Genomic DNA, 15,655 nt, shown 5'->3' on the forward strand with positions numbered 1-15,655 from the left:
TGTTCTGTTGTTAGGAGTTGGGGGATGGAATGTGGAAGGCTCGAGTTTGGCACCCAAAAATGAGGAGTTATGTTATGTTGGGTAGTTATGATAGTCGTGAGCTTGCTGAAATTGTTGTGAAGATGAATAAGGGTGAGTTTCATAAGAGCTTATGGAACCCTAAAAGAAGCGGTGAATGATGTTCAAAGGAAAATGGTCGAATGTGGGGTTTTGAATAGATATCCAACTTCAGTTTTTGTGGGTGTCGAGGATGATGATAGCAGTTAGGGCTGAGCAAAACTATCTGAAAATCCGAAAATCCGAATACCCGATCCGCATCCGATCCGATTTTTTTGGATATCCGACCCGAAACCAATTTCGGATCAGATATCCGATCCGAAAAAATCGGATATCGGATCGGATACAAATATTAATTTTTTTAAAATCGGATATCCGATATCCGAAAAATAAGCATATATCGGATATCGGATATCGGATATCCGATTTGAAGATCCGAACTTTAATAGTTTTATTGTTTAGACTTTAGAGTCAGCAAAACAATGAAATAAACAGTGTGCCCTAAACTTCAAAATTATGGCCTCACGCCGCAGTCGCACAACTCCTCTCACTTTCTCTCTCTTCTAGTCTCCTGGACTTTCTTCACTCTTCAGTCTCTCATCTCGCCGGCGACGCTCACTCTCACCGGCGACGCTCACTCTTACCGGCGACACTCACGCTCTTGTTCCTATCACCGGGTAATTTATTTATTATCCTTTAATTAATTTGTGATTGTTTTCGTTGTTTCTTTCAATTTCATGTATGTTATAACTTGTATTCAGTTTGGATTTTGGATTTTCATTCTTATGTTTACCCAGTTTGGATTTTAAAATTTCCCTGTGTTCTTGTCCTTTGGTGTGATTTCTACAATACAATAGATCTATTTATGAATTTGGTGATATAGTTCAAATCAAAGTTGCTATTTTGTGTAGTAAATAGAAATTTCAGATTCTGTCGAAAGTTTGGTATCTTGGTGAGGTCAAACTTGTTGTTTATGGACGAGCATTTTTCGAATTTGCGGTTTCGGTTTCTTTTTGTACATTTTAATTTTTAATTGAAATGTTAGATCAATTTCACTGTAAGAATTTCTCGGAAATGTTCCTTTGTGTGATAATTGCTTGTGTAATGCAGTGTTTATGACTTTGTTAAATGTTAATGAGTTACTGGTGCTCATTTTGTTTAACTTTAATTAAGGACCGGCACTTTAGATTTTGGTTTTTTTTTGTGCCTTCAAATTTGTTATTTTATTTACATCTTGAATTTGAGGTTCTCCAGACTCCAACTATGATATTAGTAGTAAGTGTAAAAGTTTTGTTTTTTCGTACCAACTCCCTTGCTAATAATTGATATGATATTAGTAGTAAGTGACAGTGTAAAGTTTTGCTATGATATTAGTAGTAAGTGTAAAACTTGTAATAATTGATATATATTGTACTCAAGAATGAATTTATCCATTATAATTCAATTTGTGGGTCCTTAGTATTGGTGATAATTATTATTACCAGGGAAATCATGCATGCTATGTGGAAGTTACTGGTGCTCATTTTTGTGCCGGCAAACAGGCTTATTAGCTATCTTAGTCATTTTGTCTGAGAAGTTAAAAACCTTTCTAATTGAGATGATCTTGATAATATTGCAGATTAATGGATGAAACGACTGGTGAAAGTGTTACCCCAACTGGTCCCTCGAACGACGACCCCATTGTTTCTAGTGCTCCTTGTGCAAGAGCTCAAAATCCACAAGAGCAAGAGGCTGCTGCAGTACCACAAGTTCCATCAAAGAGGCATGTAACAGAAACTGCCGGTGAGGCTCAAAAGAAAGGTAAGAAAAAAAGATCTTGGCTTTGGGATCATTTTGAGGTGATCATAAAAGATGGAGAAGAAAGAGCTAAATGTATGTATTGTCCAACTGATGTTTGTGGTAGTTCTAAAACGGGTACAACTGTTATGAAAAATCACCTCCATAGATGTAAAGAATACCCTCCTAACATTGATAGATCACAAAGGCTTCTTTCTTTTCTAAGTGAACATAGTGAACAGACTATGGGAGATGATAGTGTAGGTGAAAATGTACTTGGGGAAAAGAAAGGGAAATTAGAATTTTGGAAGTTTAAGCAAGAGGATACTCGGAAAGCTTTTGCAAAGATGATAATAATGGATGAAATGCCATTTAGAGTTGTTGAGCGTGAGGGTTTTCAGCTTTTCATGTCAGTTTGTCAACCAAACTTCCTCATTCCCTCACGTTTCACAGTGGCTAGAGATTGTTATCGTGTATTTTTGGATGAGAAAAAAAAACTGAAAAGTTATTTTAGCAAGTGTTCTTCTCGTATTTGTCTCACTACTGACACTTGGTCATCTTGTCAAACTTTAACCTACATGTGCTTAACTGCCCACTTCATAGATCAAAATTGGAAATTGCATAAAAAGATTTTGAACTTTTGTCCAATAAGTGGTCATTCAGGTGAGGCAATTGGTAAAGGGGTAGAAAAGTGTCTTCTTGAGTGGGGAATTACTAAGGTACTTACTATTACAGTAGACAATGCAAGTTCAAATGATGTAGGTGTCCAATATTTGAGAAAGAGGCTTCAAAGATGGAAAGATGGGACTGTTTTGGATGGTAAATATGTTCATATGCGTTGTGCAGCCCATCTTCTTAATCTTACTGTGAGAGATGGTTTGAAAGATTGTGAAGAATCAATCAAAAAAATTCGTGGTGCTGTGAAGTTTGTTAGATCTTCTCCTGCAAGATTGCAAAAGTTTAAAAATTGTGTAAACCAAGAGCAAATTGAGTCAAAACGTCAACTTTGTTTAGATGTTGAAACTAGGTGGAACTCCACTTATTTGATGTTGGATTATGCTATGGTTTTCCGAAAAGCTTTTGATTTGCTTGAAACTTCTGATGGTGGTAAATATATTGCTGAGTTAACCAAGCAAGCTGGTGTGCCTATTGATTATGATTGGGATCATGCTTCTTCTTTTCTCCCTTTTCTTAAGATTTTTTATGATGCTACTTTGAGGCTCTCTGGATCTTTGTATTCTACTTCTAATGAATATTTATTAGAGCTTGTGGCAATAAGCAAGATGATAAAAAGAAAGTGTGAGAGCAGTAATAGTGGTGAGAGGTTAATGGCTTATAAAATGAAGAAAAAGCATGATAAGTATTGGGATAATGTGGATAACATTAACTTGATGTTATATATTGCTGTTGTGCTTGACCCTCGTCGTAAAATGTTCTATGTCAAGTGGGCTATTGATGATCAATATGATTTAGACAAGGCATCGAAGTTGTATGGCATGGTCTCGGATGCTTTGACTTCTTTGTATGAACATTATGCTTCTTCTCAAACTGAAAATGTATCAGTTCCTTCAGAAGTAGTAGATTTGACTTCTATAGATACAGAGATCTACAATGAGCGTGATGTGGCAGACTATGAGTTTGAGAAGCATGTTGGTGCACAAGTTGTTATGGAAAAAAAATCTGATTTGGATAAGTATTTAATGGATGATAGAGAGCCTAATATCATAGGGAAGAGCTTTGATCCTTTAGGGTGGTGGAATAAAGCCGAGGAGAGGTATCCGATAGTTGCTCTTATGGCTAGGGATGTATTAGCCATTCCAGTTTCCACGGTCGCTTCAGAATCTGCATTTAGCACCGGGGGACGGGTACTTGATCTATTTCGTAGTTCTCTTTCATCACAAATGGCAGAAGCTTTAATATGCGGACAAGATTGGTTGCGTGTTGCAAATCGCCCACTTATTATCGAAGAAAGCATTGCTGAAATGGAAAAGATTGAGGAGGGTAAAATATATTTCTTATGTTACTTTTTAGTTATATTATAAATCGGTTCTCCTTGTGTGTATTTTGAGTTGTAAAATACTAACATATGTTCTTTTCTTTTTTGTAGAATTGTCCTCATTGGTGGAGCAACCATCCGTTAGCGTCGTTGATGATTATTTCTAGTTATCAAATTTCACTTTTGTTAATGTAGTTGAAGACTTGTAATATTTAGTATTTTTAAACGACTAAACATTGCTGTTGAAGACTTGTAATTTGGAGTTAAGAATATTATGTATTAGCCTATTAGGTACTGCTGGAGTGCTGGTTCTTGTTGCTATGTCCCTAGGTTGGCAGCATTGCATGTCTGCATGTATTGTATGGGAAGTTTGTTGTGGCTTCGTGGCAAATACAATTGCGCTATTATATTTTTAGGGTGAAATAATCCTTGAAATTTGTTGTTTATTAAATTGTTTGTACAAAATAATTTAAAATGTGAGCAGGAAAAAAGTTGGCAGGACTTTTCTCGGATATTTGATATCCGGATTATCCGATCGGAAAAAACCGGATATTCGAATATCGGATATCCGAAATTTTCGGATCGGATTCGGATATCAAATATCTGAATATTCGGATACGGATATCCGATCCGAATGTTGATTTCGGATCGGATATCCGATCCGTGCTCAGCCCTAATAGCAGTGGAATTTAGAGTGTTATGTCGTTGAATGAAGGGGTTAACATTCCAGTGAAATTTGAACCTAGGGTGATTCATGCTCGCCTACTTCAGTTTTTGAGGTAGAATCAGTGAACTGTAGTGTTGATGAAAGCAAAGCAAGTGAGATTAGGTATGAGTCTTCCTTGAGGATTGAGCGATCTTTTTTTTTTTTTTAATTACGGAGAACGAATTGAAGAAAAAATGGAGGAAGAAGACAGAGTAGAGAGGAGAGAGAAACCGGTTTTTTAGAAGTTTCTGAGTAGGGGGGAATTCTTGGAGGGAAAACCTGAAAAAAATCGTTAAAATGTGTCACGTGCCGTGCACGTGGAGGTCAACGCTGGAAAATTGGGTTTGACCGCCGGAAAATGGGTCTTGGTCCCTATTCACAACAAAAAACATGATTTGGATCATTTCTCACAACTTTTTTTTTAAAAGGTCCTTTTTCACAATTTTTGGATTATAAAAGGTCCTTTCTGATAAAAATTCCTTTTTATTATATATTTAACCCGTCCCGAAACCCCACTATTTTTGGCACGAAATAATGGGTTTTGGAGACAAATAATTGGTGCGATAATTTGACCTGACCCGACATAATAAACAGATTTTATGTTTTCAGCCCGGCCCGCCTCTTGATCAGGTCTAATTTTGGATAATGTATTACAGAGTAGTACTAAAAACGGTGTTTTAGCAAAATTTAAAAAGCGGGCCCCACCATGTGGCAACGGTCAATACATGCCAAAAAAATTCAAACAATTGGGCCTCTCTCATCTCAAGAATGTCTTCCTCTTAAGTTTTTTTAAATCCAATAAAACACCTTACATGTGTGCCATGCATTTCGCACGTGCCACCTCCCCTCTCTTCAAAAAATTTTGAATCCTAACTTTCTTAGTTTCTCTCTCCTCCACAAAATTAAGTGACAGTGAAATCAACAACAACATCAACGACAAATCCATTGAAATTTGGAGGAGTAACTGCTAAGAAGTTTCCCTCAATTTGTGTTCATGGTTGCTTGATTATCTCTCTAGAAAGTTGAGGAGAGAGGAAGTTTTAGTTTTCTTTTTACAGTGAGATTTAAAGATGAACAATAATAGGAGATCTGGGGTTTCAACTGCGCACCATCAGAGACAGCATTCTGATAATTTCTTGGATAATGGGTTTTGGGCTCAATCTAATGGAGCTCAACAGGTTAGATCTGAACCCTAAATTTCACTAATTTGGAAGTTATTTGAATTGATTGAATCCAGCATTTCCCATGTTTATATGATATTGAGGTTATTTAAAGTTTTGGGTACTGAATTTTTGGGATTATTTTGTGTTGGGTTTTACTTGGGCGTTGGATTGTTTGATTGAGTGTGAATTGAGTTAATTCAATCTACATTTCCGAATTTATGTTGTTTCGAATTGGTTGGCTGCTGAATTTTTGGGAGAATTTGTCTGGGTTTTGGATTTTTTGACTGATCATAAAAGAGTTAAATTTGGGTTTGTTTAATTTTTTAAGTTGATGTAATATTACTACTCCAAATTCATGTGCTTTAGAGTTGGTTTGCATTTCTGGGTACTGAATTTCTGGGTTAATTTTGTGCTGAATTCATCTTTTTTAGTGTGAAATTTGGGAGGTTTGGGGAGTTTAGTCTGATGATAGGGATTGATGAATGCAGGAATATGGGTATTATGGGCAAGGAACAAGGGGAAGTAGAAATGGGCAGAGGGGATATGGTAATGGTAGTGGGGACTTTTATACAGAGCCATCAACGCCGCCGGTGAATCCATCTCGAATTTCGAGGAAAAACAGTGAAGGCCAGATATCGCCGAACGAGTTCAGCCCCGGTCTTTTGGATCTTCACTCTCATGATACTGAGCTTCTGACTGAGGTGGGTGTTTAATTGATCTCCCTGTCTCTCTCAATGAATTTTTTGGTCTGGTATTGGATTATATAATATTATATATTCATATACAACATTAATTATTTGGTTAAGGAGTGAAGTTTAAGTAACTGGGGTGTTGCTTTAAAGATGAGGATGCTATGTTGTAATCACATTGCATAACATCAGTTTGGTTTATGTCAATGTACACTAGTTTATATTATTGATTGACATTATTTTTTATTATTTTATAGGATTACCGTGTAGTCATTTATAGCATTGCTTATTCTAAAATTTGAAAGATTACTATTGAGGCAAGGTCAGCACTCTCAGCAGTTTTTAATTTGGAAGATTCGGTGGATGATAATTATAGAGTCTTTGTAGAATGTTAGCAACATATGTGTTTCTTTACTTATAAACTGTCAGGTCTGTCACCCTACTTCAGTAGGTGAATTGAGCTCTTTCTTGGCAGTTGGGTGTATTTGTTACTTGTTATGGTATTGTAACATGGTAGGACATTAGTTAGTAAGTGGTTTATCAACTTTGCTTTCCAAACGGTCATTCTGGAAACCATTAGCTTTTCTGGGTCTACAATCATTTATATTTGAACTCTGAAATTAGGGATGAAAAATCTTTCAAAAACATCAGTCAGAATGGAAGACTATGGAGTCGATCAATAGGCCAACCTGTTGACATACCATTTGGTTTCCAGGTTCTGGTGTACTCATGCTTGTACTTTATGTGGTTTAGTTAGATTGACATTCTGAGATATGTTGGTAGTTTGGAGAAACTATTCATGATAACATGCCCATTTTTTTGATGTTGCTTCCAGTAATTGTTTTGCTGTCTGTAATACTGCAGATGCCTCCTCCTGGTCAGTACAATGGTTCTTTTAATCAATCCTTTCAGGGACGAAGTTTTGACGACTTTGAAATTCCCAAGCAGAATGGGACTAATAGAGTCCGTGGTATGCAAGAGAACAATCTTTTGAAAAGTATTGCTGTGGATAAGGATAAAGCCAGTTCTGTTGCAAAAATCAAAGTTGTGGTATGCTTTTTTCATCCCTCATAAATATGAATCTTGCATTCTGTTCATCCTTTTTCTTACTGTTGTCATATGGTAAGACGCTAAGTTGTCTGTGAAAATAATGGATCCATCCTTGTCTGGAGATCGCATACCAGTTCCACGAACAATACATGGGGAGGGAAGTGTTATAACTTATAACAGATTGGAAACTGCGAAGCGCAGTATAAGGGAATGGAATGCTAAAGGTTGACGATGTATGCTTGTATATATTGGAAAAACATCTTGTTTCTTATTTATTGCTTGTAAACTCCAGAAAACTGAAGCTTCTGAACAATACTTACAATATGCAAGTTGCTTGGTAGCCATTACTCCATAAACAGTGAGTAAAATACATGCTAAACGGCTACAGAAGTCGCTTGGCTATTACTCATAAAGTAACATCATTCTCTACTTAAGAGAAACATTCAGTTAATTTTGTTGTCTGGTTTTAGGCTTATGGAGGAATTAGTGATGGTATGTTTATGCAATCGTCCGTTTGTGACTTTTATTTGGTTGAGTTGATTCGTTTATCAAATTTCCCATGTGCATGTGCAGGTTCGGAAGAGGCCTCTTAACAAAAAAGAGATGACAAAGAATGAGGAAGACATTATCGATACACTTGGCAACTCTCTAACAGTTCATGAGACTAAATTGAAGGTGAGTCTATTATATTGTTTGCTTGTAACTAATTATCACCTTTCTCGTTGGGATGCTTCCCTAAAGCCCTACTTAAGTGATTGTTGCAACTGCTTGAAATTTTCATGACTTGTGCTCTGTGCTGCTGACCTCTTTGTAGGTCTGCATGCAATTGCTAAAACTTATGCCCATACTGAAAATTTAAAATGCTTGGACAGGTTGACCTGACTGAATATGTGGACAGGCATAATTTTGTTTTTGATGCAGTGCTGAATGAGGAAGTTTCAAATGATGAGGTGAGATGGCGGAAAAGGGATGATATAATATACTTGGCGGTGGCTTTCATATAAATTACTAATATTTCTATTTGTTCCAGGTCTACCATGAAACTGTGGAGCCTATTGTACCTATAATTTTTCAGCGCACAAAAGCCACGTGCTTTGCATATGGCCAAACAGGTAAGCCCATGATTCCTAGTTTAGGTTGACAGTGTGCTATCGTTGTAAAATAAAGCTTTGAATGCCATCTGTATATTGGTTTTCTGCCTAATAATTTTAGGCTTAATTATGTTCATTTGATTGGTTTCCATCATTGCGCATTATTTAGCTGGAAACAATTCAAGCATAGTTTTGGACCTTTTCGTTTGTATGCTCAATAGTTCACCATGAGGCTTTGGACCTTTTCGTTTGTATGTTCAGCTCCTGCTTGGATAAGGCTTGAGACCAGCTCCAAAGCTCAAAACTGATATGTATCATAAGATAAAATAGGAGAAATGAAGCGTGATAATATAGTCAAAGGATGGAATTGAGAGTATTTTAAAACTGAATTCTGAAATGGTTAAGCTGTTAGAGACTTGATTTAGCCTTTCATTCTCCGCCTTTTCCTTCATTGTAAAGGATACCTAGTAATGGGTTTGACTTTAAGGTTGTTATCAATTTAATATATGTGTCTCTCCAATTGCTTGTTTATGTTAGTATTAACTGGTGGTTCAAGTGTTGAACATTCATGTGGATTGTAATGCTGAATTGATTTAGAGGTGCCCAACATGAAAATTATCTTTCTAAGTGCTGTTTTTGCATTCCAGGAAGTGGAAAGACTTATACAATGAAACCATTGCCCCTTAAAGCCTCCAGAGATATACTACGGTTAATGCACCACACTTACAAAAACCAGGGTTTTCATTTGTTTGTTAGCTTCTTTGAGATTTATGGTGGAAAGCTTTACGATCTACTTAATGAGAGAAAGTGAGTTGCCTCTTATCTTCATTATAAATTTTTGCACTTCTTACAAGACATGCTTACATATATTCTAAAGCGAATAATTGCTCCAATTTGTAGAAAACTCTGCATGAGAGAAGATGGAAAACAACAAGTGTGCATAGTAGGATTGCAAGAATACAAAGTGTCTGATGTGGAGATGATCAAGGAGCTCATAGAGAGAGGAAGCGCCACCAGAAGTACTGGCACTACTGGTGCGAACGAAGAGTCTTCTCGCTCACATGCTATACTTCAGCTTGCTATCAAAAGAACAATTGAAGGTGCTGAGTCGAAACCTCCTCGACTTGTTGGAAAACTTTCCTTCATTGATCTTGCTGGGAGTGAACGTGGTGCAGATACCACAGATAATGATAAGCAGACCAGGTAATGCATGCCCCTTCTTCCTCTGAGCCTCCGATATTAAAATTATAGTCAAATTGACACCATCATTCTATCATTGTAAACCGTGATGCTGTTTCTTTTTGTGTAAATTTGTCAGTACGCTCAAAAGATGTCCGATTTCTTTATTGACCTCACCATATTTCTTATCTTTAGGTATAGGATTTTGATATCCTCTGTTTTTTCTTAAGAAGATCTTTGTTGTATCAGTAAACATCAAAGGCATAAAAAAAAAAGCATGAAGTATATTTTTGTTTCTGGTTCAGACCCAAAATGTGGTGCATTGCATCCATATCTTCGAAACAGATAGGTCCATAGATCTCACCAGTAGCCTGGAGTTATTAACTTGCACACTCTCAGAGGAACTGAATTGAACATGATTTATCTTGGACGATTCATGTTCAGACCCAAATTAATATTGAATGATAACTTTTAAAAAATTGATAAAGTTCCTACTTAGGAAGCGTGTAGGCCCCGATTAATTCCATTCGTAAAACCTCCGATTACGCTCATTTGGAGGACAACATACTGTCTTGATCTTTGGGGGGGATTTCTTCTTGTACTCTACGTGAGCCTAAAAAGCCAAATCATGTTGTGGTGGTAACTTCTCAAGTAATTTAAGGGCATATATATGAGAAAATGATCTTTTAGTCTCCATAATCATGGAGATTAAGGGTCAAAAGATGAAGTGTATAAGGGGCACCTACTCCAATTAATAGTCTAGTCTAATACAACTCATTACACTCATTTTAGTTAAGGGAGATATTGATTTTCACTGTCCGACAACTGCAGATGTGCAGTTTTGATGTCTCAAGTTCGATTCTCAAACCTTTGGTGGCTACGCCTATCATAGTCATAATATATTGCTGTATATCTTACCCTTGCACCTTTTCACAAATTCTATTTTACAGGATAGAAGGAGCTGAAATCAATAAAAGCTTGCTTGCCTTGAAGGAATGCATCAGAGCTCTTGACAATGACCAAAATCATATACCTTTCAGAGGGAGTAAATTGACTGAGGTGTTGAGGGATTCTTTTGTTGGAAATTCAAGGACTGTAATGATCTCTTGCATTTCCCCAAGCTCAGGCTCATGTGAACATACTCTTAACACGCTGAGATATGCTGACAGGTATTTTCTTGAGATAGACTTGAGCTTGCACTGAATAACCTAACTGTAAATAAAGTAGTTTGTTCATTTTAATGGTGATCGAATATCATTATAGGGAGTATAAGTATTTTAAGTAACAATTTTAATATAATTATACTCCGTATTAGAAAAATAAACTAATCACCTTAATCTAATTCGGAGTGGAGTATTATTATTAATTAAAATTGATATTCAAACTGATAATGTTCCATTGTTACCAACCCTAAATTACTTTGATTTTTTTGATGGCTCATGGCTGTATATTACTTTGTAATTTTGTATGAATATCTAGTAACTTTCTTTTTTCCCGGTAAGTGGAGATTATCTGATAATGTGATTGCGCCACTATATTTTAACTACAAGAGTAAATGGAAATTCCAAAAAGTTTCACCAGCCTCCGGAGTTTAAGAGAAAATTTCTCCAATTCTCTACAGGGTGAAGAGCCTTTCTAAAGGAAACAATAATAAAAAGGAGATTTCGCTTCCTATTGCAAATCTAAGGGAATCAACAAATTTGCCATTGTCTGGTAGTTTACCGTATGTGCTCAAGGATGAAAGTAATGATGCTTGGCCCCAACCAGTTGAGAGAGAAGAGTATGATATTCCAGAAGATACATATGATCAATCAAAAGTTGCTTGGAAGAAAAATGGAAAGCTTGACTCAAGTGCCTTTGCTTCTGAGGATAAAACAAGAACTGCCAAGGGCCAGGCAAAAAGGAAAGACGTGTCCAAAGTTGAGACAAAGAACCTTGATTCAGATGATGATGATTTGAATGACCTTTTGCAGGTGAAATGATTTCTGTGGACATGGTACTGAATCTGAAAATGAAGCATCTTTTATTGACCAGGATATAATCTCATTTTTTGTACAGGAGGAAGAGGATCTTGTCAATGCTCACCGGAGACAAGTTGAGGAGACTATGGATATTGTAAGAGAGGTATGTAAATGAGAATGGTGTGAACTCAACTGAACCTCTTACTTCTTTCCTCAACTTATGTTGTTTAGATTTTAGAACGACTCCAATGGTTAAACAATGGACATAAGTAGCTGTTAAAACCTTATAGCTATTTTGGGCAGGTAGCTCAAAAAAGTAAATTATTTAAATTAAATATTATAGTGAGCTAAAAGGTATTGTAACCCACAAATGTGAAAATTTGTAGCTTAAATCAATTGTAGCTAGAAATTTGATGTGACAAACTTAGCCAAACCACCTTGTAACTCACAATTGGAGTTTCTCTTATGTGCTCAAGCCTGAAACCATCTTTAATCATTTTTTTGAAATTGCAGGAGATGAATTTGTTGGTTGAAGCAGATCAACCAGGGAATCAGCTAGATGATTACATCACTAGACTCAATTCCATTTTATCTCAGAAGGCTTCTGGTATTTTACAGCTGCAGACACGCTTAGCTAATTTCCAAAGACGATTGAAGGATAGCAATATTTTAGTATCATCAACAGGCTATTGATCCCATCCGTGTTATTATATATTGAAGAAGCTGAATTTCATAAACCAGCTTTCTGCATCATGTAACACAATCAGTTGTTTATCAACAAGCTTAAGTTCAGCTGCAACTAAGTTCAGAATGATCTTTGCTGTTGGAAAAGTCCTGCTCATTCTCTTCGTGTAATTGTTCCCTATTGTGGCGAGGACTCAGGAGAGGATATGTTATTTATAGATATACTAAACATGTATTTGTAAAGCTTTCTAGTAAAATAGCCTCTCTTGATCATTGTATATCAGTATATTATTACTGGCAGCTATGAGCTTTTTTGTGTGATTTACAAGATAGCTGATGGTATTGCAGGATAACTTTGCAGCTAATGGCCATCACGGCCCTTCGTCGATATGGTTCATTGTGTATCACTACTATGATCATTTTGCATCATTTGCTATATCACTTTAATACATGAAATGTTTGTTCTTTATCGATCTCAATGTTACTTTCTGTAACTTTTTAATAAATACAGAGTTGACATCAAAAAAAAATTATTTTTTTGAGAAAACTAGTGTTTTACTATAATTTTAAGGCAAATTTGCTAAAAATAACTTTTTTATAACCCAAAATTTGCGAGAAATAACCTTTTAATTTTTTTTTGCCAAGTAAGACCTTAAACTAAAAAAAATTGCGAGACACAACAAATTGCTCATTTCAGGTGTTGACTTGAGCTTTCCGGCCATTGACTTGCATGTGAAAGGCACAATGTTCTTCAACTTGGCTAACCACACCCATTTTCCCTCTTAAAATGCCAATCGTTTAACAAAAAAACCAAAAAAAATTAAAAAATCTCTGAACTTTCTCTTACTGCGCGTAATTTCATGAAATCAGGTTTTGTGCCCTTTTAATGACTTAACTAGTGTGTGGCCCGAGCGATGCCCCGATGGCTACATTGAATAGTTAAAATTTTAGATTTTTCTTGAGCTCAATATTTGACGAAATGCATGTATACCTTAAAGTGAAAAACATCAATTAAGTTTGTCAACTACACAGACACACTACGTCATTTATCATGCCAAGTAATTTTTCAATTAGATCATCTTACAATTGTATAATTTGTTTTCTAGTGGAACTAAATGCTTCAAATTAATAACACCAAATTAGATATAAGCAGCCATATATGCAAGGTATTTCTATAGTTGATGCTTATGAGATACATGACATCATGTTTCTTCATAGTTGTCCTAATTATTTATTTTTATATATTTCAAAATATTCCATAGAAAATAAAAAATCAAATAAAAATTTAGTTGGTTTAGACTTCATGTTAACATTTATTTATAAATCGGTTTTTTCATGAAATACCCCTGAGGTTTCACAAAACGCACCAAATACACCTGCGCGTTTCAAATCACATAATATACCCCTATTTAAACTTAAATGCACCAAATGCCCCTAGACTTAACGGAAGTCTAACTCCGTTAACATTAACTCTTAATTTATCCGACTAATCCTAATTAAATACTAATTAGCCTAATTAATCCTAAATAACACCTAATGAACCCTAATTAACTCTAAATCCCCTCTCTTCTCTCACTCTCCTCTCAATCTCAAGTCCCTTTTTTTCTGGGTATCAAAATGGTGAAACCAACCACAATTTTTCCTTTCTTCAAACCATTTTCATCAAATATCAATTGCTAACTCAAACCCCCAAATATTCGAACCCAGATTTTCGAGTGAATTGAAATCGTGAACATGAATTGAAGTTTGATGAAGAAGGGAAAGATTAAGACGATGACGAATGGTGATGATGATATTGTAACGGCGGAGGTTGCGGCGGAAGTAACAGATGAGGGAAAGGGTTGCGGCGGTGGGGGCGGCTCCTTTTCTCTCTTCTGTTCCTTTCTCTCTCCTTATCTTTCATTGCTTTCTTTGCAGCCTTACTTGAATCAATTTCTGGGTTTTAAGCCCCAATTCTTCGATTTCAGCCATAATGGAATGCAAAATTAAATTGAAAAATCAAACAAGAATGCAAAAATCATCCTGGGTTATAATAGAATTAACGGCTTATTCATCTGAATAAATCAGATTAAAGTCGACCCTCTATCCGCGATTCTAATTTGCATACGCAATTCTAATCCTCTTCTCCTCCCACAACATGCATCTCCATTAACAAATGAAGGGTCATACCTTTGGTTTATACCAGACTCAATCATCTTCAAAAACATACAAAATGTCAGATTATCAATCTTGTCAACAACAATGAAATTTCTCTTTGCAGGTTGTCAATTGCAAAAATTCAATGATACCAATAACTTAATTTCCAAAAATGGAAATAATAATAAAGTGGGCTGCAGATTAAAGAGATCGAGTCATCGAGAGAGCTTGACACTAGCTTACTACTTTTCTCTAACTTATTTTTTTTTGGTAATCTACAACTTCTATCTCTCATACCCTTTGTGTTGTTGCATACTTGCAAATATCAAAAGAAAGAATCGAGAAGAAAAACGGCAGAAGAAGAGGAGGAGAGGAGAGAGAAGAAGAAGAAGAGGAGGAGAGGAGGAATTTTGTTTTTAAAAAAAATAGTTAAATGTAAAATATTGGGTGAGTAAGGGTATAAAGGTACAATAATGCTAACGGAATATTAACGGCGTTAAGTCTAGGGGCATTTGGTGCACTTTAAGTTTAAATAGGGGTATACTATGTGATTCGAAACGCGCGGGTGTATTTGGTGCGTTTCGTGAAACCTCAGGGGCATTTCATGAAAAAACCGTTTATAAATTTATGTAAAGAAATAAACCACAATTGGTGGTTGGTTAAGATGGTAATGAGAATTATCATTCAGACATGAGGTCTAGAGTTCGAACCTCGTTGTATTGATTTTTGGTAATCCATGACATGACATACCACTTGGTGAGAGAATGATGTGGCGCAAAGGGAAGAGTACTACGTGACACATAGACGTTTTCCAAAACGCCTTTTAATATATTAGTATAGATTAGAGGTTCGCGAAAGGATTACACTTCCCTGTTCCTTAACCTCTGAAGTCAGGTTCATTTCGGTTGACTATCTGGATTTTATGCCTTATAATTCTGCAGCTTATGTTTCAATGCTAAAGGTTCAATATTTTGTCAACATTTTGTAGTCTGTGAACTTTAAAGGATTCAGACTATCAGTTTATCAGCAAAACAATCAGTTTGTGTTTTTTTAATTTTGATTTTCAACAAGGAATTTATAATTTTGACACATATTTTCCATATGTTTAGGTTCAATTTTTTGTCAACATTTAGTAGTCTGTGAATTTTAAAGGATTCAGACTATCTG

The 15,655-nt window shown here is 35.9% G+C and overlaps 1 protein-coding gene across 1 annotated transcript; it reads left to right on the forward strand.

Annotated features, from left to right (window-relative positions):
• The first annotated feature begins 5,325 nt into the window (after positions 1-5,325).
• Positions 5,326-12,825, forward strand: LOC110786617 (kinesin-like protein KIN-13B). The gene is made up of 12 exons (XM_021991168.2): positions 5,326-5,713; positions 6,187-6,399; positions 7,252-7,437; positions 8,011-8,112; positions 8,310-8,387; positions 8,468-8,549; positions 9,176-9,335; positions 9,429-9,731; positions 10,658-10,876; positions 11,329-11,680; positions 11,766-11,831; positions 12,182-12,825. Exons 1-12 carry the CDS (start codon positions 5,606-5,608, stop codon positions 12,359-12,361), a joined length of 2,049 nt encoding a protein of 682 aa, XP_021846860.1. The 5' UTR covers positions 5,326-5,605; the 3' UTR covers positions 12,362-12,825.
• The last annotated feature ends 2,830 nt before the right edge of the window (positions 12,826-15,655 follow it).

This window comes from Spinacia oleracea, chromosome 4 (assembly GCF_020520425.1).
Source record: "Spinacia oleracea cultivar Varoflay chromosome 4, BTI_SOV_V1, whole genome shotgun sequence".
In the NCBI taxonomy this organism is placed as follows: domain Eukaryota; kingdom Viridiplantae; phylum Streptophyta; class Magnoliopsida; order Caryophyllales; family Amaranthaceae; genus Spinacia; species Spinacia oleracea.